General features: G+C 45.4%; 1 protein-coding gene across 4 annotated transcripts in view; it reads right to left on the minus strand.

The window, feature by feature from the left end:
- Positions 1-17,730, minus strand: part of GRM8 (glutamate metabotropic receptor 8) — an 824,239-nt gene extending 806,509 nt beyond the window's left edge. The window contains exons 1-2 of one of the 4 annotated variants that reach the window (XM_055392490.2): positions 17,377-17,730; positions 2,213-3,033 (exon numbers count right to left, since the gene is read on the minus strand). In XM_055392490.2, the coding sequence (XP_055248465.1) occupies positions 2,213-2,722 (510 nt within the window). In that variant the 5' untranslated portion in view covers positions 2,723-3,033; positions 17,377-17,730. Of the gene's footprint in view, positions 1-2,212; positions 3,034-11,674; positions 11,929-12,342; positions 13,231-17,376 lie in introns of those variants that run through there. The other 3 variants (XM_055392491.2, XM_019030487.4, XM_055392489.2) reach the window with 3 other exon arrangements.
- Positions 17,731-23,033: the final 5,303 nt, after the last annotated feature.

Here is a 23,033-nt window from a genome sequence, read left to right on the forward strand (position 1 = left end):
ATCTCCTCCACCACACTCCTCAAATCCTTGCCCACTTTTGGCTGGGCACCAGGCTACAGGAAACAGCCAGGATTCACAGGAATTACAATGGTATTGGCAGGAACCCGAATTGGTTTATAAGGGGAGGGAAACCAAAAGGAGAAGATTCTTAGGAAACTTTTCCTCTCCTCTAAAAGTGATGTTTTTGAACCACAGTTGCTAAGTTAAAAATAGAAAAGAGATGCCTTGGAGCAGGTGAGGAGGGAGTTCAAATCAGAGAGAAGAGTTACAGAAATGTCTGAGCTGGACACCAACCCAGAGCAGAAAATGCCATATGGCACAGAACCGGAGTAGCTGGGAGAAATCCTAGATCCCAAGATGTGGGAGGAAGCCTGGAGAATTCTGGTTCCACATCTTTCCTCTAAGCAAGGAGTCCCTCTTACTAAGAGAAATGGTTAACAACTGCCTAGTTTCCCTTGAAGGTTTCCAGAAATGCAGAACTAGAGCAACTCTGGCTACATGTTTTAATTGTGTCCTTCTCACTGTCAAGAGGCGCTTCTTAATGTCCTGCTCAAATGTCTCCAGCACACCCTGAAGCCTGTTTGTGCCTCTTCAGTACTCCTTAGATGCAGAGAGCTTCTGCTTAGCATCCTCCTTATTTGAGAAAATTTCATCTATCTGAAAATAGCCATTAAGTTTCCTCATAGCATTTTCTCTTCTAAACTAGGGAAATCCATACAGAGGCTGCACAGCCACTCAAGGGGATGTTACAAAGAGGATTCCAGTGCCATGAGTGGGCCAGACTAGATGTGCCTCTGAGATATCTGCCAAGCCAGAAATCCTTTGATTCAATTCCTTTCATCTTTTGTGTGACATTTCCCATCACTTTGTTCACATTTGTCACAATACCTGTCATCTGTCCAACTTCTCCATATTCTTTTAATATTTCTAAATCTAATGTGCATAGGACCTTTTTTTTTTCTTTTTTTTTGAGACAGAGTCTTGCTCTGTTGCCCAGGCTGGAGTGCAGTGGCATGATCTCGGCTCACTGCAACCTCCACCTCCCAGGTTCAAGCGATTCTCCTCCCTCAGCCTCCCAAGTAGCTGGGACTACAAGCGTGTGCCACTATGCCGGGCTAATTTTTTGTATCTTTTTAGTAGAGACGGGGTTTCACCGTGTTAGCCAGGATGGTCTCAATCTCCTGACCTCATGATCCGCCCGCCTTGGCCTCCCAAAGTGCTGGGATTACAGGCGTGAGCCACTGCACCCAGCCAGGAACCATTTTTCACAATATAAAACAAAGGCTCATTAATTCAGATTAAGTTGAAAAATTCATGTCCCCCTGAGTAAGAAACCAGAGTGAAAGTATTTTCAATCAAACAAATTATGTCTATTACAAAAGACTACATATTGGTTATTAATAAATAAAATGAGAAAGTTAATGAAAATGGTGAGTTAACAATAACTTTATTTTTACTGCACTTTATACTTTTCAAAGTATTTTTACATATATTATTCCATATTTCCAATTTTATTCAATATGTAAATGCAACATATGGGTAATAGATCACCAAACCTAAATCAAAAAGTCTAATTTATCCTGCTAAATTTGAACTTTTAATGCAGTAAGAATTATATATAATTATTCTAAGTCTGTATCAGAGCAGTCTGAATTAATAAGGTTCTGCTCTATTGTACTTATAATAAGCCTGACAATTTTATGGCCATCTCATCTCCCAGAGTGTCACTCCCATCTACACATTAGTAATAAATACTGTTTCTTCATGAACAAACTTTTGTCATAACAGAGCATCCCACCTTAAAGAAGTTTCACTCAGTAAATTAAATAGCTCAAATACCATAGAAATGTTTTCCATGATAAATGCGCTGAGTTCATTATTCTCTTCAAAAATGCTTGTTTAATTTAAAATGAGCCTAATAAAGAGGTTATCCCAAGATGACAAGGACCCAATATATCACAGAACTTTTCACCTTTCTCTTTGTTCAGGAAAAAAAAAAAGAGTCAAAATTAATCCAGTTAATTATAAATAATGGAACTAAACCAATACATGTAGAATGCCCCATACAGAATGCCCCATTTGAGGAACCTGGTAACACCAAAAGGGTCTATGAGCACCTTCACCATCTTCACTTTCTTCTTAAACCTGCAGTAGGAGTCATAGCATTTCATTGTTCTTTCACAATGGTCAGAAAGACAATGCCTTTACCTACCTTAAAAAGTCTTAAAATGTTAGCAACCATGATGGACACGGAGCTTGCTGCAGCACCTATGACGCCAGAAATCTTGTCGGGCTTGGTGAAAATGGGTGGATCTCCATTAGCACACTTCACATCCGAAGCATCTTTCTCTATTAATGCCTGCACGAATGTTAGAGACTGCTCCAAAGCATAGGTGTCCCTAGAGCACGTGTCGAGGATGCGGACACCCAGAGTGATGTTGGAAAGGAGATCAGGGTCCTTGTTAATCTGGTCAATTGCATAAAGCATGGCCTCCAGTCTGTGAATCCCCTTTTCCTTCTTCAGCTCCCCACAAGGCACCCCTCTCTCTCCCTTTGCGTGGACAGGGAAGAGACCCCCCAAAATAATGTCCCCATCCACCCGTATGGAATGGGCATACTCCTGGCTGTGAGTTCTTTGCATCATTGTGAGGATCCAGTAGAACTTGGCGGTCAAGAGGAAGAAACAAGGGCAAGAGGCTGATCGCTTTCCCTCGCATACCATTTTCTCCACAGGTGGTATTGCAATCCAAGACCCAAAGTTTATTCTTGCCACAGAAGAAAGGGGACCACCTGAGGCTGCACCTTCTGGAGGCTACCATCAGGGCCCATGGGGAAAAGGCTCTGTGGGCATTAGCAAGTTTTCTTGATTTGAATGTCACAGTGAATTTCCATCAGACCCCTAAGGTTCAATTTTATTTCCTTATAAGATCAACTTGCCTGGAATGGTGCAAAAATTAGAACATCTGAGGTTCTGATGTTGGGATGAGGTCAACAATTCATGTCCTTGAAATCAGCCTTGTAGCAGAATTATTCCTGGGAAGAGGGGAAAAAAGGGGGTTCAGTTCAGTGGGTCTACATGTTTCACATTTTGCAGCCCTGTTTACACCAGCCTCTTAAAAAAAATCCCCTATTCAGTAAGAAACTAATTCTTTTTGGCCCCCTCTGATTCTGAACACCTGGCTGCACTGCATCTAAACAGGGAGATTGACGACATTTTTGGAGCAAGGGAAACAGAACAGTATCAGGAAGTAGGTTGATTCTCCCAAACCAGAAAGCATTTTTATTTTTCATCTTATTTCAACAAACCTTATTTCCATGAAGGTAAAAATCCTGCAACTGATGGCACCATTTCTTTTCAAATCTGTTTTTTTTTTTTTGCAGCTATCTGAATTTAGCATTCTAATTTTGTCAACAAAATCATAATAAATATTATTTTCTGTGATGTATTCAACAAGCCAGTCATCTGTTAATGACTTTTTTTTTAGTGCCTCAAATTACCCAGTAGGAAAAAGTGATTATTCAATTACAAAGTGAAAGAGAGAAAGAAATCCACCCAAAGAGCTAAAAAATGTGTAAGTTTTGTAGCTTGTGAAAAAAATTAACATAGAAAGTCAGCTATTTCATATAAATTGTCTTATTCTCTGGTAAGAAAACAAAGACTTGAAAATGAAACACACAGGGAAGGTGACATGTGAAGATATTCCTATTACCATTGTCAGGGTTTCCAATTAATTTGTCGGTGTGGGAGCAATGGGTATATTAACAGTTCTGAGGGAAACATGCCTTGATCCCAGAACCACTAGGAGCAAATCAGAGTTGGCGATCAATTGAAGAGCTGCTTAATTTTGTCTGACTCAGTGGGGAAAAGTTCATCAAGACTAGAAATAACTTGAAGTGAAAAAGGCTACACACAAATCTACAGACAAAGCTTTTTTCCTGCGGCCTTCACCCTTAATTCCGTAAGATTTTTTTCAAACGACTTTTGAAGAGATGTGACTGAAAATGAGAACTGACTTAACACAGGGAATCTGAGATTTGTAATGCACAGCTAATTAAGAGAATAAACAGCACCAATTTACTTTGGCAGGATGGTTAATCTAATGCTCATTTCTAACCTATTTATATATGGGTTTGAAACCTGAAATTTGGACAGTTCTCCTGTACCCTAGCCAACCAACATCTGCTTGTATTTTCCATTCACTTGTTCAAGTTCCAGTTCATAAAATTTTATTTTTATCCTTCTTGCCCCGAAAGGAAAGATGGTGCTTCCCTGGGGGATAACTGAAAATATGCCCAAACACTTCAAAGAAAGCTGCATTTTTTGCACTTGCAGATTAGAAAAGAGGGCTCATAGCAGCCCACTGCCCCATATTTCTGAGCAAACACCTGGCAGCCTAGCCAGCCAATGGCCCACTCGGCTGAGATAGTTCTGTGCAGCCTAAGACAAGTATTCCCTGCCTCCGGGCACACATTAAGCCTTAGATTTCCTCTGTGCTGCCCCCAAAATACTTCGTCCTTTCTGATTTTTCTCACCACTTCACTGTTTAGTCCCTCACACTGGATTCTCCTAGCAGCTGCTTTTCCCTCAGAAAATCTGTGATTCAATAACAGCCTGACCTCAGGCATTCCACAAAAGGAAACACTCAGAAAGTCAACCTGATTTTCTGGATGAAACCATTCAAGTGATAGGCCATAAATTATACCGGCCACCCATTAAGAGAAGTAAGATTGTGTTTAACAGTTTCACAAGGAAAACCAGTCACATGATAGTAAAACCTCATTAACTCTGATCACTAGTTGAGAATTTGAGACCAATTCCACGTGGCTGGGCTGACCCTTGTTCTGACAGAGTACAGACTAAATGAATAAATAAGGTGAAGGAGAAATGTCTAGGGGGAGTGGATGGGTCTTGGGCCCACCTTTCCTCTTTACACCAAGCCATCCCCCAAGTACTTAAAACACTTAAGAGAATAAATGGCTTTCAATTACAGACGAACATACAAACAGCCCATCTGTTCATCACAATGCATCCTTACCTATCCATGTGGCATTAACCTAGTTCCACTTGCTGTACAGTCCAGAAAGTAATAAAATTGAGTCGCTTTTAAAATTATTGGTGATTGCAGTATTGTTTACTCTCTTTGGCATCTCATAGCTTTGTTTGGAGCTTTAATTTTTAAAAAAAGATTGGGGGATGAATAGCAGTGAGGCAGGAATCAGTTTTGTTTAGTGGTTGAATGCACTGAAATGGAAAACGAGAGGTTCAGTTTTGGTTTCATTTCAGTTTCATTTATTGGACAGCTCACTTGAATTTTTGCTGGAGTTTCTGTCTCTGGAACATAGAATTAATTGCATGTAACCTCTCTGAAGCTTGCTTTTCTTGTCTGTAAAGGGGTGATAGAACCTGCCACACAGCACACATGGAAAGCATAGTATCTGCCTCATTAAACAGGAGTTATTGTTGCTAACTTAGTCTGTAATTCATTTTCTACTGGAGCAGAGCAACTCTTTCTGTATTTGCCCAGTTGGTGAGCTTTTACTGAATTTCGTTTGTCACTTTAAAAAATAAAATCAGAGCTACTTATAAAATATTTAAATCTTCCATTTATTTCAAAATCTGATACATTGTCATAAAAATCAGACTCTAGTGCCAGAAGGTTTAGTTTCCCCTTTTAAAAAACCTAAGGAAAAATATATTTGAAAGTTTGTGAGAAACTACATCAGTTAGGTTTCATTGTATAATCTTAAATTACTTATCTTGTTCTTGTACAATTCTTGTGAGCTTTAATCCAAACTCATCCTAGTGGAGTCTGTGAGTTTTAAAGAAATCACAATCTTTCAGAGCTATAGATCCAAATACCTCTATTGTATGTTTTGTGTTTGATTTAAAGTATAAACAGCTCCTCTCTCAAACTGACCTGCCTCTGACATGTGGCAGAAGCCTGGACTGTGATGGACTGTTTCAAGGAGGCGTGAGGTCTGGACTCCTGAAACCAATCTCAGAGGGGGACAAATCCTCTCAGCACTGTGTCTGGACCCACAGGGAGAGGCCGTAGAACCCTTTGGGGAGGCTTAACCATGAACCCTCATAGCCCTTCCTGTGCACTCCCCCGCCAGCCCACCCTTACTTACAGGGCACATCATACATCACTGGGCCCTCCATGGGCAGTCCCCTGACCTAAGACTCCTGGAAGCAGGCACCCTGGCTGGACCCCGAGCCTGTGGCCCCCTAAATGTGCTCTGTTTCCTAAAAGGCCAGAAGGGTACCTCCTCACTGGCCAGAGCCCAGAGTTCTGCTTTATTTTCTACGCACTTTCTCTGTACCAGTGTCAAGTATCTAACACGGTATCTCCATAAATTTTCACACACCAGGCATTAGCTCTTGTATAAATGAGAGAAGAAGGCTCAGAGGGATTGAATATGGCCCCAACCCCTGAGAGGGTGAGCTGATAAGTGGCAGTGCCACCAAAGTCATCTGTCCCAGAAGGTGGGTCCTGTCCTTGGAGAAAGACCCCAGTGCTGCAGGGACTCACTGTGGCAGCACAAGGAAAGGGAATGGCCCTGCCCCTCCACTGCAATCTTTCAGAAAGGTGCACATCTTCGATGCTTAGCTCTGGAAGAACAATAACATATTAATTAGGAAGGGACAATCTGGGGGCATTTCCAGGGAGGTGATTTCTGAATCTCTCAAAGGGCTGAGAAGATCCAATGCGGTTTGTCCAAACACTTCTGCTCCAAATGAGGTCTCCTGGCCAGGTTGATGTCAAGGTGATGTCAGGTGGAACACACCCATCAACGCATGCAGGGTCTCTCTGGGTCTGCCATCACATCTTCCTTGGGCATTTAGCAGGTATGATTAAAATATGATAGGGTAAAATCCTCACTGAGGAATACCATTATCCAAGAATTGTAATTTTTTTCTCATAAAAAGGCCAAAGCAGCATTCCTATGCTGCATTCCATTCAGCTCTTTAACAAAAAGGTTAAGCTGAATATTCTCATCAATTCATATGACTGCTCACACTTGCAGCTCTTTTGGTTGTTTTGAAAATGCATCGTATTTCTGTAGCATCTCCTATGCTGCAATATGTGTGCATGTCTATGGATTCTTGGTGGGGCAGAGTGAGGATGGGGCAGACAGAGCTCTCCCCTGGCAACAGAGGCTTGGAATCGGATCTTTGTCTGACAGTCACTGGCTGGTAACACTGAACATGTCCCCTCACCCCTATGTGCTTCCATTTCCTCATCTGTGAAACGAGTGAGATGGACCACGTGATCTCTAAGGTGTCTTCCAGCTTCCTATTCTGAGATTCTATTACTTAACAATAAGGGAATATGAGATTATGCTCAAACATCAGAGCAAGGCTTTGCCAACTGAACACAATAACTGATTTTGTTTGCAAGTTGAGTGACTTTTTTTCATCAGTGAGAGGATTGTGAAAGCTCTTCTACACAAGCCAGCCTCATATTTTAAAAAATCTGATACAGGAGAAGCTCGACTTACTAAACAGATAAATTGGAAAGTAATTATTTGCATTACAAAAGAATTCACCACAGGTTTCCTTTAAATAGCTAAATCCCAGGCATTTAAAAAAACAATCTGATTTAGGAGAATTCAATTTGTGCCCTTATTTTTCCAATAACACAGCTATTGCACAAAAAGACCATATTTAAAGTAATGAGAAGCTACTTTTTATAATATGTATCAGATAAGAAGAGAGAAAGTGCGTGACATCAACACTTACTGAATGCCTGCAGTGTGCCTGGAGCTGCAGACACATTATTTCATTTCCCTCTAAAATACAACTATGAGGATGGTATCACAGCCTCCATTCAGGATCTAAGGAACCTGAAAACAGAAAGATTATATGACTGTGTCTAAAGTCTCAGGCGAGAATTCAAATGCAGGACTGCCATTATGTTCCTTCCCTTTCTCCATTCCCCATGGGGGCAGGAGGCCATGCTGGATCTCAAACTAACCCTGATTTGATAATGAGGACTGGGAGTGAGATGTTCTAGAGTCCTAGGAGACACGGATTCTAATGTTACTTCCCCCAGTACTCACTGTATAGCACTGGGTAAGTCACTTAACCAGATCTCAGTTTCTTGGTTTCTAAAATGGGGAATGATTTTCCCCCATCTCCCAGTTTGTGAAATCCAACAATATAATGTGTGTCAAAGTACTTTATAAACTGCCAAGTGCTATAAGAATGGACAGGGATACTATTAGTTTAACAATCTGTCCTAGAACTAAAATATGTTACTGGTGTATTGTACTTAGAAGATCTAAGAAAACCACTTTCTCATCACGCTTGGATCTAGTCAGACCTTAACAAGGGTCACAGGTCCAAAAAAGTCAACCCTGGCAAGCCTATATGGAGAGTACAGAGCTTGAAGGAAAACTGGAAAGGACGCAAGAAGAAGTCAATGGAAGTACCATGCCTGACCTGGAAAACTAAAGGTCATGGACACTGAGCATCTAAATCGCTATTCTGAAGAAAGTGGTGACAAGATAATCTCCTGTTGTGAAAACAAGACAACCGGAAACCTTCCTAAGTTGTAGGTACAATATAATGCTTCTACCGCTGGGTCATGACCACTGGAAAAGTCAGCCAATAAATAGCCAGCAGCTTTCTAGCTTTAGGCATAACCCTGCCTGGAAAAGTATGAAATTGGCAACACATGTGTCCAACAATCTATACTCCTCTGAGGCCTCTCCTAGATATTCCCACTTCTGCTCACCTCCTGCCCTGCCCTGCCCTGCCCTGACCTCCCCAGAACTAGGTCTCTTCCTTCCCTCAGTGCCTTTGTTCTTTCATTACCTTGGCCCTCCCCAGGGAGTGAGTGGATTCATTAGCAGGTATCAAAGCCTGAAGATGCATTACTGTCATCCCCAAATGGAACATCTGCATTCTCAAAATTATTCCTAGGAGAGCCATAATTTATTTACCAAAGAAATATCACCATTAATAATGGTTAAGGCTAGCAATGCAACAAGCCAGAGCAGGGAGCTAGGAGTCAGGAGCGTCTCAATAGTACCTCTCAAATCATTCCAACAGCAATGCCCACCACTGAGAAAGGGTGTCCTGGGATGAGACAATATTATGCTCAGGGTCCCTCCCAGTGAGTGGGTGAGTTTGTCGCAATTTGTCAAATTACCAAGTAGAAATGAAAATCAAAGAAAAAAAAGAAGAGAGAAAGCCCAAATCTAAATTCCAATTCCTAGCAGAAAGAAAACCCTCTCTTGAAATGGAAACAATAAGCCAGCCAACTCTCAGCTCATAGCCTCTCCTGGGAACAACATGAAGTGGCCATCCCTACTGAATGAACCACATTTGTGAGTCTGGGGATGCCCAGTCAGAGTCTATCAAGAAAACAGCAAGTTTCCTGAACCTCCGCAAGCCAGCAAACTTGACAGACATGGAGATGTGGCCAGGTCTTGGCTGTGGGTCCAGGAAGAGAGAAATTCAAGTAGCATCTTCTTTTAAGACACTGGGACAGAGCAACTCCACTCCCCCCAACTAAAGCAAGGTCATCTTTATGATGGGCATTCTAACTACCTGAGGAAGGTGGTAGGAAGGAAACTTGGAAGGAAAAAAACATGTGTGTAGTGTGCTGTACATCGTGCCCTGAAGACAATGGAACATTCATACACAAATATTGGCACGCAATTGCCAATGTGAATGTCAGAGGGGTTATTTGCTGCATAAATACCAATTAAACAAGCCCCGCAGCAGCTTCAACCTGCTCAGCCAACTTTGAAAAGAGCACATCTCTCCAGACCTCTAACTTTCTCCTGCACTCACTGGAGCTCAGCTCTTCCTTTTCTCTATTCCTTTTGGATGTAGATGTTTTTAGAATTATTCAAGCAGCCATAACTTTCGAAGGGTGCATAACAGGGCAGAACTAGCTAGCACAATCCAAACAGAACAAATTGAGCCTAAGGAACAGTATAGAACTGTGTTCTCAGTATCTTCTTCTTTATTCCGGGTCAATTGTCTCCTACAAAGCCTCCCGTCATCTATTTCTCCCCACATCCCTTATTCAAAAGCAAGAATTCTCTATCTTAGACATGGTACAACCTGTAGTTGACTCTAAAATGGAAAAATTGCATTTTAAAAAACCTTGGTTCGTTTTCCCTGACGGAGGAAGCTTTTCTTTTCAAAATTATCAAGCCACACATTTTCAAGAACCAGAGAATGAATTGCACACAGCTGATTCTGCCTCCTACAGAGATCTTTCACGGTATTATTCACAAGCAAGTGACCAAGGTAAACTAAAGTGGTTTCTGTAGCCATTTGCAATTATTGACAAACAATTTCATAACGGAAAGTGGAAATTACAGGCAAGTGCAATAAGCTGTTTATCCACGATCTACCTGCTGGTGGCTCTTTTTCTCTATTTTTCTTTCAAGCAAAATACAAGCTACCATAGGAATGCTTTTCTCCCGTTCATGATTTTTCTTGTATCTCCACCACCAACTCTGTTTTCCAGTTCTGTCAGTTGGCAGGATTTGTATTCAATCGCGGTAGTAGCCCAGACTCTAGTGTATTCTTGGGTGTTCCAGAGACTCCCGCACCTTCAGGTTTGTGGGAAAGGATCCCCCAAATGGCAAATAAGACATTCCCTCCCGGGGTGGGACTTGCTTAGGGGACTTAAGGGTTTCTGCAACCGGCGAGGGGGTCTGTTTTCACCCCCGCTATCTTGGGTGCGCAGACACCCTCTGACACCAGGCTTCGCAGTTTGGGCCACGGGGGAAGTAATTCCCCAGGGAACCGCGGGGGTGCGGTTTTGCGCAACTGGGTGACTCGCGTGTCCCTCCGCATTTCATTTGCACCAAGGGAGCGCGTGTCAGACGAAGGGAATCTTTTTTTCTTTTTTGGTGATTCTGTTACTTTTTCACCAACTGTACGAAGCTCAAGGGATCTCCGAGCTTTCTGGCTGGGCGGATGGGCTTCGCGCTTGGCGTGGCTGAGCGGTCCATCTCCACCTCTCCGTTTCTATCTCTACCATAACAGCGGTCACTCAGCCCGCCAGGATCCCCTGTTCCCCAGCGCAGGTTCCTTTTTCTTCTCAGTTCCTTGGGCTGTTGAAGCCGGGTTCTGGGTAGATAGAGACTGGGGCCGTGGGGGGAGCGCCAGGCTGCTTTTGCCTTTCCCGCGCCCCGGGGCATTCCGGCGCCGCCCGGGTGCCCCCGCGCGCTGGGGATGCAGCCTCCGCCCCCGCCGCACCTGGCCGCCCGAGCCCCCTCGCCCACGCCCCGCGCGGGGCCGCCTGAAACTGGGGCCGCGCCAGCCGCGGGAGCTGCCGAGGAGCTGTCGGGGTGCGTTTGCCTTTGCTTTTTAAACAAGATCCCCGAGACCTTTTCTCCATCCCCCAACCCCCAACAGGACACGGAACTCCGGCGTTTCTCGAAAGCCACAAAAGAGGGGCACGGAAATCCCAAGCTCGTCGTGCTAACTCGGAGAACGCAAACTCGAGGCAGAGCGTGCGCCGTGCGGGGATGTGGGTGTCGAGGACCCCGAAGCGCCCGGCTTCCCCCGCGACCCCCACCTCCCTAGATCCTGGTTAGACATCCATCCAGCCCACGCTCAGAGGGCGGGGGTTACCCCGACTCATCCCGGAAGCCGCTAACTTCGGAAATCCCTCCTGTTAGGTTCGCGAAACGAAGGTACCTCGTCATCTCGGCGGGGCAAGTCCGGATTCCACCAGGGCAGGTCCGGGAGGTCACCCGGGGCAGACGATCCGAGGCAGAGCGCTTTAAAATCCTGCCGCCGCACGCCCCGTCAGAGCGCCGAGCGCGCCTGCCCCCTTCCCGTCACCCTTCAGTCTCCCATTCGCCGACTAAACTTTTGGGGGATCACATCTCCAAGCCTTGGGAGTTCCGGGTAAAGTCTCCCTCTTTTCTGAACCCCTTTACTGTAATGTAATCATGGGCAGACAAGAGGGGTGGCTGCCTTGTTCTTTGCAACGTAAAATCAACAGACACCCAATCAAGCTCCAATGCCCGGCCAGCCCCTCGCCCCCTGGTGCCCACTCTCCTTCTCCCCCCATTCCCGTCACCTCCGCTTGCTATTTCTCTCACAGACTACGGACATGCAGGGCCATCTACTTGTGCTCAGGAAAAACAAATCACTAGAGTGATATGAGAAGGAATGGTGCACCTGGCTGTCCGCTGAAAGCTTTTAGAGAAGAAAACGGAAAGGGGAATAAAACGGGGGGATTCTCCTTTTCCAACAAGCAGGGCGTTTTGGGGAAGTTTGGGGGCCGGGGGCTTTTTGTCCCGTGGTTCGGCACTTGCTTTCCTCGGAGCCGCTTTCTGCTGCCGGGCGGCGAGTCTTACCCTGCTCCCCGCAGAGGGCGCGGTGAGGAAGCCCGCCGGGGGCCCGCAGCTCCATGTCAGCGCCGCCGCCGCCGCCGCCGCCGCCGCGTGAGGCGAGCACAGCGGCCGCACCTGTGGCTGATCTCTGGGCTGAGGGGGCTGAGCTGGCCTAGCAGGCGCCAAGTCTCTTCCATGTGAATAACAAATACTCCCACCGGCGGCCGCGATTGGTCTGCGCCCGGCACCTCCCGATCCTCCGCCCGCGGCCATTCACCCGGCGCGGCGCGGGGAGCCGCGGCCGGGATCGCGCCCGGGATCGCCAATCGCTTCGCGCCAACCAGTCACCTCGGGAAGCGGGAGGAGGAACCCCCGAGGGGCGGGAGCCTCTGGATTTCGGTGTCACCCAGCGGCCCTGGCGCGGGCAGGGAGGGGGACCCTCGGCCCGCGGATCCCCCTCCGCGCTTCAGCCTGAAGCGACGAGGAGACCAGAAATGTCAATAGTTCTGATTTTTAAAAATCATCCCCCCTTCCCCGCCCCCAAGAAAAAGGGGAGGACCCAACCACAGAGTGAGAGGGTGGGAAGAAGCGGGAGCGGTAGAAGGAGGAATATGGCTGTGGAGGAGCCCAGCGGCTCCGGCTGCCTAGCGAGCCCGGGACCGGCGCGGAGAGGCGCGACACCCGCCCGAGCACAGCGGGCAGCACCCGCGAGCCCGGGTCCCCGGTGAACACAGCTCCAGAAAGCGTCACCGAGAATAACATATGGTAGATGACAAGTGTCCCGCCACATGCTTTCTTTTCGGGAATGCTTAAAGTAGAGCCGGCAAGCCGCGCGGTTCCCCTGCAAAGTTTGCCTGGCGCCGCGCGGCGGTTCCGCCATTTGTCCCGCCCCGCGGCTCTGGCGATTGTCTCCCCACTCCCCGCCCCCGAGGGTCTGAGGGACGCGTGCTACAGAGTCCCCAGGGCTCGAGGTACCACACAGCGCGGTCCGCTACGGGCACTGCGCAGGAAGGGGCGTAGGTGGCTACCGGGACGGTCATTTTATTGAGATGATTCAAGGAGCCGCAGACGCGGGGCAGGAAACTCCGGGGGAGCCGTGCTCGGGTTCTGCAGGGAAACCTCGGGATTCCCTTCGCATGCCGCATGTGGAAACCTGCCGGGCTCGACGTGCACAGTCCAGCGCTCCTCCCCACTAGTTACCGCCCAGGCCCCCCGACCCTGCACCCGCCGGAATGAGAGAAAGGAGCCCCTCGCCGCCCAGCTCTCGGGTAGCTGCTCCGGCCGGGCCTTGCGTTGGTGAGAAAGTTCCATCTAGAGGCGGCCGCGCGCAACTGCAGGCGGCGCCCTAGGCCCGGGCGAGCCACGGAGGGCGGGGCGCGGGGGCAGAGGGGGCAGCCCAGGAGATAAGGAGGATGGAGAAGGACGGGAGAGACCCCGAAAAGGCAAGCTCTAGACCCCCGTTCGGCATCTCTACAATGAATTTTATCTTCCTAAGCATCATGAACTTATAAGCATTATGTCAGGAATCTTGCATTAATTCCTGTATATATCGCCTATTCTGTTCGGGTTATTTTAATTTTCACATCAACTCTGTGAGGTGGTCAAAATTATTAAGCCCACTCTACAGATGGAGGCAGAAGCCGAGGCTTAGAGACACGGCTGGAAAGTATTATAGCCAGAAATCAGTGTCTGGCTTCAAAACCCCATAGCACTTCCTCCCTGGTGGTGCTGGCTTTTCCCAAGGCTGGTTGTAATGTGCAAAGTTTCGATTGAGGAAACAGCTGTCTCTCTCCTAATTTCAAAAAAGGACCCTTGCCCTTTGTCACTTAGAAAAAATCTACAGGTTTTCAGCCCAGGGCACCTCTTCCCCTTTCGTTCCCTTCCTTCTCCCATCTCATGAGAGGCTCTTTGATTGTTGAATCATTATTTTATAGCCGCAACCACAAAAGAGGGAGGGAGGAGGATTTGGAGAGAGAAAATGGGCTGGGTCCTCTGTCTGAAAACCTTTCTGCATAGGGAACCTCAATTCCCTGTGAATGTCTGGTGCAGCTCTGAAGAGGGGATCAGTGTCCGGTGCCACTTGGGACAAGGAAGGTGGGAAGAGGGAAGAGCTCCTAATTTATGCGGAGATGGGGCTGGGTGGACTTCCTGGTTGCACGCCTGCATGTAAGACGCTTTAAAGATTTTCTTTTCTTAGGGACTGGAAGAGATCCCTCCTCCCCCAGAAGTGTAAAGTAAGTGCAGCGGCCTGATTTCTATAGCAGGAAGCCCACTCCACCCCAAACTCCAGACCCATGATCCCGGTCTGAGCAATGATATCACAGATAACGTAGAGGTATGAATAAGTCCGTTTTAGACCATTTACTACGTGTGCATTAATAAATTTGAGGGGAAAAGAGACACGACGGAGGGGAAAGGCAGAGGAGGCCCGCAAATACGTTGGGCATCGGCAACTGCTGACCACACATCGTCTTCAGGGTAGGCTAGAGGCCAGCTGCAGGGCCAGTTGGGTCGTTGCCTGGCATGAGCCAGGAGGGCAGCAGCCTGGTGCTCTAGTGGGCCCATTTTAATAATAAGGGCAATAAGGCTGGCTGTGGCTTTGGAAGCCTAAGGAGGCTGAGTGAGCCTCTTGGGGAAGAAATGCCTAATGAGCTGCCTTTCTCCTTTCCCTATTGATCATTACCTGCAGAGAACACATCGCTGCCCTTTTTGGTGCAGCCTTCTGCGAGAAAACTAGACTTGATCTCTCCTAAGGAAAGTGCAAGTCCGATGCTTCGTTTTGCATCATCTTTAACTCTTGATACTCAAAATAGAACTGTCACTCAAATCCTACATGGAATCTGGTCAATAAGAAATAGAGCCCTTCTATATATTCTTCAGTGTTTCCAATGGCTTTATCTAGTAGCCTCTGAGCAAGTGACATAGCCTTCTGTACAGGTTATAATTTGCCCATGTACAGGTTATAATTCGCCCAGACTGATAGCAACACTGGGACACAGGAAGAAAGATTGTCTCCAGGAGGGACTGGTCCCTATCAGTAACATTCACAGGAAAAAGTTGTTGGCTGTACAACCTCTATTCGTCAGGGCCGAACACCATGATGCTGCTTGCTCATTCCTGCAATCTGAGTCAGGGGCGAGTGTCTGAAGACCAGGCTGTCCAGACATGCAGCTTATTCTAGAGTCATCCACCTTGCCTCCCCTTGGGCTCCCACCCTCTGCAATACACACTGTGTCTTTGGAAAGTGTCTGACCTCATCCTCCATCCCACCCCAAATGTTTATTCAAACCAAGTATATTTCCTAGTAGTTAATCCTCCAAGAAGATTTGCCTATAATCTTCTCATTTTCAGTTGATTTAAAATGTGAGAAACTGCCCATGTGTTAGAAAATGCAAAAAACAATGCCATATGTTTGGGGTCCATTTAACTCAAGCTGTGATACATATTCCACACATGGAGATTTATGCCACAATTCCTGCTTTGGGGTAATCATTAAGGCTGAGAACCTTTGCAGGCTACTCACCCAAGAGAAATATCGACAGCATGATGCTCCCACATGGAGCAAAGCTGACAGGGGAAAGTGGGAATGGGATTTGTTTCTTTTGGAAACGAAGACAATATTTTTCTTGCTAGACCATCTGCACATGGCAGTGAGTGTACCACGTGGGTTTTGCTCAGTTTATTAGACACTGGCTGCTAGAAGCAAGATCAGACATGTTAGACTGACAGTCAGATAGAGCCAATGAGGTTCATGACACCAATGTCATGAATGAGTGTGTTCTGCACTTCCACAGTCAACTCATACCTGCATACAGGAGTCATGGGAAAGATTCTTTAAGAATTTCTGACATATGGTATATGGGCATCTCTACTGGCTTCATTTGGGTTCCCCTAGAAGCACAACCTGAAACAAGGATTCAAGAGCAGGTAGTTTAAGAGATGAAGGGAATCCCGGTACTCAGGTGGGGAAGTGAGCCAATAAAGGGTGCATTATCAAGCTAGGTACCACTGTAGGCACCTGGTACCTAATCCCAGTGGGGAACTCTGGAAGTCAGTGTAAAACACACAGCAGAGAGTGGGTCCAACTGAGGGATGAGGGAGCTGGGGTATCTATACACCAACACTTATAAGATGTTAGTTAAGAACTGCTACCAGATGATGTTTATTCTCTGGCAATTCTAGCCTATCACATGGATGGCAAAGCAGCCTCCAGAGATCATGTAAAGACCTCTGGAAAAAAAAATGCAGGGACTGGCAGTTAGTAGGCAGGTGATATGTAATCAGGGGTCAAGGACAAGACAATAAGGGCAGGTCACAGTTAGCCTCTGCAACACCTGTTTACGCAAACCTCATAAAACTTGTACTAATCAAGACAATGCCTCTCTGTGTGTGTTGCAAGGACCACCTGCCTCAAAATCACAGGGGTGCTGATTGTAAGCACAGATTTCTGGGCCCTATCCCAGAGCCGTTTGAATCAGACTTGCTGGGATGGGGCCTGGGAAGCTGCCTGTTTTGCAAACATTCCAGGAAATGACGTTCACTAAAATTTAAAATGTACTACATTCAGGAAATCATTCTCCTCACAGGCAGCCAGCAGGCAGCACATTTAAATATATGAATACTTGCTTGCAATGCCTAAGGAGGCAGACCTGAGAAATGAGGAGCCCAGGGAAGGGGTGCCTATCTACTCATATCTGTCCATGGCCACAGAAGCTCTCTTTTCTCTCTTTTACTCCACTCTCCCTTTAGATGGGGTTTCACACTGAGAAGGTTCCATCGAGTATTTTCTGGGGGGAAAAAGAGGCTGAGTTCCACCCCTAACTTTGCCATTAATAAGTCATATTATCTTGACCCTTTCACATTTCTATACTGCAATTCCTGACCTATAACATGTGGTTGGCAAAAAGACACCTGTCCAGCCAAGGTTCATGTTCCCCTTTTAATAATATAGAGTTTTTACTGGAAAGAGGCTGTCCCCTCTGCCACACACACTCAGGAACTACATATCCCTTCCCTCCCTTGCATCCAGATGGAGTCAAGTATCTAGTTCTTACTTACAGTATGAACAGAAGTGATGCAGGTCGCTTCTGGGCCAAGGAAGTCAAGAAGCAGACACTTCCTCACCCTTTCTTTCTCCTTCTGCCAATGGAGATAGAGATTAGCAGCTCAAGATGCAAGGGCCTGGGTCCTCAAATTTCCAAGCTGAGGAATGCTGCATTCCTACTAGAAACATCCACATTGAATTTTTGGGTGAAAGAGAAACTTTCACTGTGTCGAGTCACTGAAATTTGGGAATTCAATTGTTATAGCACCTAGTGTTATTAATAACATGGACATGGTAACATCCGTCTCCGCTAATGTAGGAAACACAGGGGGAAGATGTTCCTGCTTCTCGAAGAACAAATTGAGGTCAAGCTGTAATCATGGTCATGTGCCCTTCCTTGATAACATTTATGACTCAGAGGAACAGGGCCACATTTGTCTCCTTCCTGAGCCCAGTCCTCCCTATCACTGGCATAGCCTGAGATAAGGCAGCTCCTCTGCCTCACTGTAGTGTTTGCCTCTTCACTGAATAGCCACTCACTGAGACCAGGGACATCTTCAGGCCAAGGCAGAGAATTGCTTTTCATCTCTTCTTTTATCACCTCTCTCAAGTATCAAAAAAAAAAAAAAAAAAGATTCTTTTGAACTACCTGAGAAAAGGAAGCTGTGTTTCCCCAAGCTCTGAAACACACTTACTTTCTTCCGTACCCATCCTTCTCAGACCAGTTTAGTCCTATCTTCTCCTCAGAAACCTTCCCAAACTTCTAGAGCATCCTAATCATACCCACACAGTTCAGCTGTTGGTTGTTTATTTTCCTACATTTCTCTATATTGCTGCACATCTGTCAAGCTGAACTAGACTGTCTTATGGTGTACTGGCTGTGACTTCATTTGGGTCCCTGAGCACATAGTAGCTAATTATGAGTTATCTGATGATTAACCTGGAAAGAGTCAAATAGCCACCCCACCACCACCACTATCACCACAACTTCTGCCATCACCACCACCAATGATATGGTTTGACTGTGTTCCCACCCAAATCTCATCTTGAATTCTAGTTCCCAAAATCCCCATGTATTGTGGGAGGGACCCAGTGGGAGATAATTGAATCATGGGGACAGTTACCTCCATGCTGTTCTTGTGATAGTGAGTGAGTTCTCATGAGATCTGATGGTTTTATAAGGGGCTTTTCCCCCGTTTCACTCTGCACTTCTCCTTCCTTCCGCCATGTGAAGGACATGTTTGCTTCCCCTTCCACCGTGATTGTAAGTTTCCTGAGGCCTCCCCAGCCATGAGGAACTGTGAGTCAATTAAACCTCTTTCCGTTATAAATTAGCCAGTCTCAGGTATGTCCTTACAGCAGCTTGAGAACGGGCTAATACAACCACCATCACCTTCACAACTACTACAATCACCAAAACCACCACCACCATCGCCATGACCATCACAGTGACCACCAGCACCACTTTCACCACAACTGTCACCACAACCACCACCATCATCACCACCACTGCCACCATCACCACCACAATCACTACTACCATCACTACCACTACCACAACCATCACCACCACTACCACCATTACCACCGCCATCACCACAACCACCTTCACCACAACCACCACAATCACTACCACCATCACCACCACCACTGCCACCACCACCATCACTACCATTATCACCACCACCATCACCACCACCAGTACCCCCACCACCATCACTACCATTATCACCATCACCACCACCACCACCACCTTCACCACAATCATCACCATCACTACCACCATCACCACCACCATCACCACCACTACCACCATCATCACCACCACCATCACCACAACCATGACCACAACCACCATGACCACCATCACCACCATTCCTTCTACCACCACAATCACCATCATCGCTACCATTGTCACCATCACCACCACCACCCCTCACAAACACAGCGTAGCTCCCTTTGAGGCCAAAAGATGACACTAAAGAAAGCTTACTATACATCATATTTGGAAATCACTTGGTAAAAATTGCTGGATGTCACTTAATCCTTAATGTGACTTTGATTCATACATTTATCTCATCTCTTTAGGTTTAAAAATTATTTAAACCTTACATTATTTTATATTTCATTAGATTTTTAATCTGAATCTCAAAAACCTGAGTAAGAAAAGCAATTAGGACAATGTTCGGCAAATAGAACGTAAACGTTAGCTGCTACCTGATATTGTCCAGAAAACAATCTATATTACATTTCATATGAGTTTAAGTTCATAACAAAAACTTCTTGTGATAATCTTAATGTCAGAAATGAGCAATAATTTCATGAGACTTCTAGTGACAGAATTCTCTGGCTTGTTTTGCTACTGCCTTTCATCTGACCAGGTAGTAATAGCCAAACAAAAGGATATAAATGAGCATGATCTCAATAATGAGTCCAGCCAAGCTATTTGATCCTTTCGCTCTTGAACACCCGTTTGGCTCAGGGACCCAAATGAGGTCATAGCCACTACATTATAAGACGGTCCAATTTAGCCTGACAGATGTACAATCATATAGAGAAACTATAGGAAAATATACAACCAACAACTAAATTATATAAGCCGGATCAGGGTGCTCTACGAGTTTGGGAAAGTTTTGAGAAGATAGGATCAAGCTGTTCTAGGAAGAATTGGTAGAGAAGAAACAATGAGTGTGTTCCGGTGCTTATGAGAAACAGTTTCCCCCTTCCCAGGTAGTTCAAAAAAATCTTACTAAAATATCTTCTAGATGCAAAATGTGACTTAAGGTAAGCAAATCATGAATTCCACCTAAGGGTATTGAGATACCAAAAAGGACTCTGCTAAAGGAATAGTTCAACTAAAAGGCAACATATTAATTATCTACTGCTACATAACAAAGTACACCCATAACTAACAGTTTTACACTGTACATATTTATGATCTTGTAGTTTCTATTGGTCAGGAATCCAGGCATGGCTTACCTAGGTTTTCAGCTCAGGTTTTCTCATAAGGCTGCAATCAAGATGTTACCTGAGGCCTCAGTCATTTCAAGATGAGTCTTGAAAATGGGCTGGGGTAGAATCTGATCTGCTTCCAAGCTCACTCAGTGGTTGTTGGCAGGATTTGGTTCTTTGCTGGCTGTTGGGTGGAGGTCATCCTAGTTCCTTGCCACATGGGCCTCTCTCTAAGGCAGCTCATAACATGGTAACTGCCTTCATTAGAGTGAGCAAGTGAGAAAGAGAGCAAAAGAATATCAGCAAGATGAAAGTCACCACCTTTTATAATCTAATCTTGGAAGATTTGCCACATTCCCATCACATTTGCCTATATCCTATTCATTAGAAATAGGTGTCCAGGTCCAGCTCACACTCAATGGAAAGGAAGTGATTACACTGCACAAGGACATGAATGCCAGGAAGCAGGGCTTATTGGGCCCCGCCTTAGAAGTCTGCCTACCACAGGTGGGTCTACAGTTGGTACTGTAGACTCTGTTACAAGGGGACTTGTAAAGCTTTTAACATGACCACCTACAGTTAGATCTCTTGAGCAAGGAACAGCATATACCATTTATAAAGAACTCTAGTTAATGGAGAGTTAATACGTTATTGCATTTTTTCAAACAGGGAAAAATAAGTGTGTGAGGTGAAGAAGTAACAGTGGACAGGGATCCCACTGGTTTTTAACAGCTTTAATTTTATTCTTTTATTTCTGGGTGGTCACAAAGCACTCTAAAGGATTTCTCCTGCAGTACCTGACATCAATCTTATTTTTCCCTTTCTTCTCTTCCTACTTCTTTCTCACTTCTTCCACATTCATACTTAGCGGTGACTTCATTGAAGGGAAGAAGGGTGAAAGAGGATAATTTGCAGGAGTTATTGCACTTGCTAATTTTCCACCCATTTCAAGCTGAGAGGAGAAAGAAAGAGAAGAAGCAAAGAAATCAAATAAGGAGGAAGGAAAGGAGAAAGAGGAGAGAAAATGAAGGCTACAGAGAAGACTCTAGCCATCTGTGTCTTTGTTGCCTTAAATTAGAAGTGAGGGAGAAATCCCCAGCTCCCTTCTCTGAGCTAGAAAAGCGGAATCCAGGAGGATTGCCAGGAGCAAGTTCTGGGTGCAGTTTTTGGAGTGGGGAAGTGGTGGTAGAGCTGAGGCAGGTGCAGGCTGGTGGGAACGCTAGGGGCTGCAGGCAGGAAAAGCTGCCCAACAGCATGGGGAGCAGTGAGATCACAGGGCAGTGGACCCATAAGGAAGGAAAGGGAGCTGTGCCCAGAACAGCAGCTGGAGGGCAGATCTGGGTCCAGATTATGAGTTATGAAATATGAAGACTTGAATGAAAGGTGGAAACTAATCTTTCCCCAAAGATATGGTACTGGATGATCAAAATTGGGAGGGGTCTTTAGGCTGGCCTACAGAAAGATCCCATTTCTGTATTCTGTGCCTGCTTACTTCTCTCTCCCTTCTTTTTCAGGTTCTTCTCCCCTTGTCTCCTAACTCTACCCTTTCCCTTTCCATTTTCCTTTCTTCCATCTTCCTTTCTCCATGTCTTTCAGTTCTCACTCCTTATGTGAACTAATTATAGGATAGAAAGTTATTATATGTTTTACTTCCAGAATAGAATTTCCTGTTCCCTTTTCTAAATTTAAAACCTTGACAGATGTTTATTTGTTATAAATCCTTATGTTTTAACTCCATTGAAGTTATTTTTCATTTGTGTGACCCTCAATAGATTTTTCTCTCCTGTGACCCTTGATGAAAAAGAATTTTCATGTCCCCGCTCAAACTATAATTGTTGGATTCAGTGTCTGTATCATGTGCTTGGCTGTTAGGATAAAAGAGCACCTTTTCAGCAAATCCTTCCTTGATGAAAGAGATATTTTCAAAAATAAAAGTTCAAGGTTTCCAATTGGAAACTTTCAAATCTGAACTAAATTTAAAATCTCTGCAGATGACCTATGGATTGAAGATTTCTTACAATAGATAGTAAAAAACAGAGGCTTTCAGTGTTAAACTGGTTTCAATAGTCTATATTGCAAATCTGTTGCTGCATACATTCTTGACGAATGATGGTCAAGAACTTTATTGCCAGCAGGGAAAATAAAGATGATAAGCAACAATTTGATCTCAGGCTTTGTGGAGAAAAAAGGCCTAGCTCTTAAAAGCCTAAAATTAAACATTTCACCTCAATTCTGATACTGTTTTAGCAGCATGTGGAGGGCCTCCAGCTGCTGCACTCTGAGGTGTGATCCTGTCACTGTCACAGCTTACGGACTATGTCACAGCAGTGCCTTGACTAGGAAAACTCCCAGAGACACCTGCATGTCCCTGGATGGTGCTCCAGCCACCACAAGGCAGGGCTGCACTCTTCCCCACTGCCAGGCAAGGCCAAAACATCCCCTCACATTGGTGAATATTTCAGGAAAACCCAGTGTCCTACCATAAAGACGTTTAGATAATACACTGTGTGCAAGGCTAAATCAGGTGAAAATTTTGTAAACTCCTGAGTAAACAGATCGGCAATACTATCGTGTCTTCAGAGACTGCACTGTGCACAATCAGCAGAGTTCATACGCTGTCATCTAACCATCTGACAAGACCAGCCATTTTGCCAGCATTGTTCTCTCAGAAGAATTGTTTTCAGATAAATGCATTCAAGCACATACATTTGTGAAGCTA

The sequence above is a fragment of the Gorilla gorilla genome, chromosome 6 (assembly GCF_029281585.2).
Source record: "Gorilla gorilla gorilla isolate KB3781 chromosome 6, NHGRI_mGorGor1-v2.1_pri, whole genome shotgun sequence".
Taxonomy (NCBI): domain Eukaryota; kingdom Metazoa; phylum Chordata; class Mammalia; order Primates; family Hominidae; genus Gorilla; species Gorilla gorilla.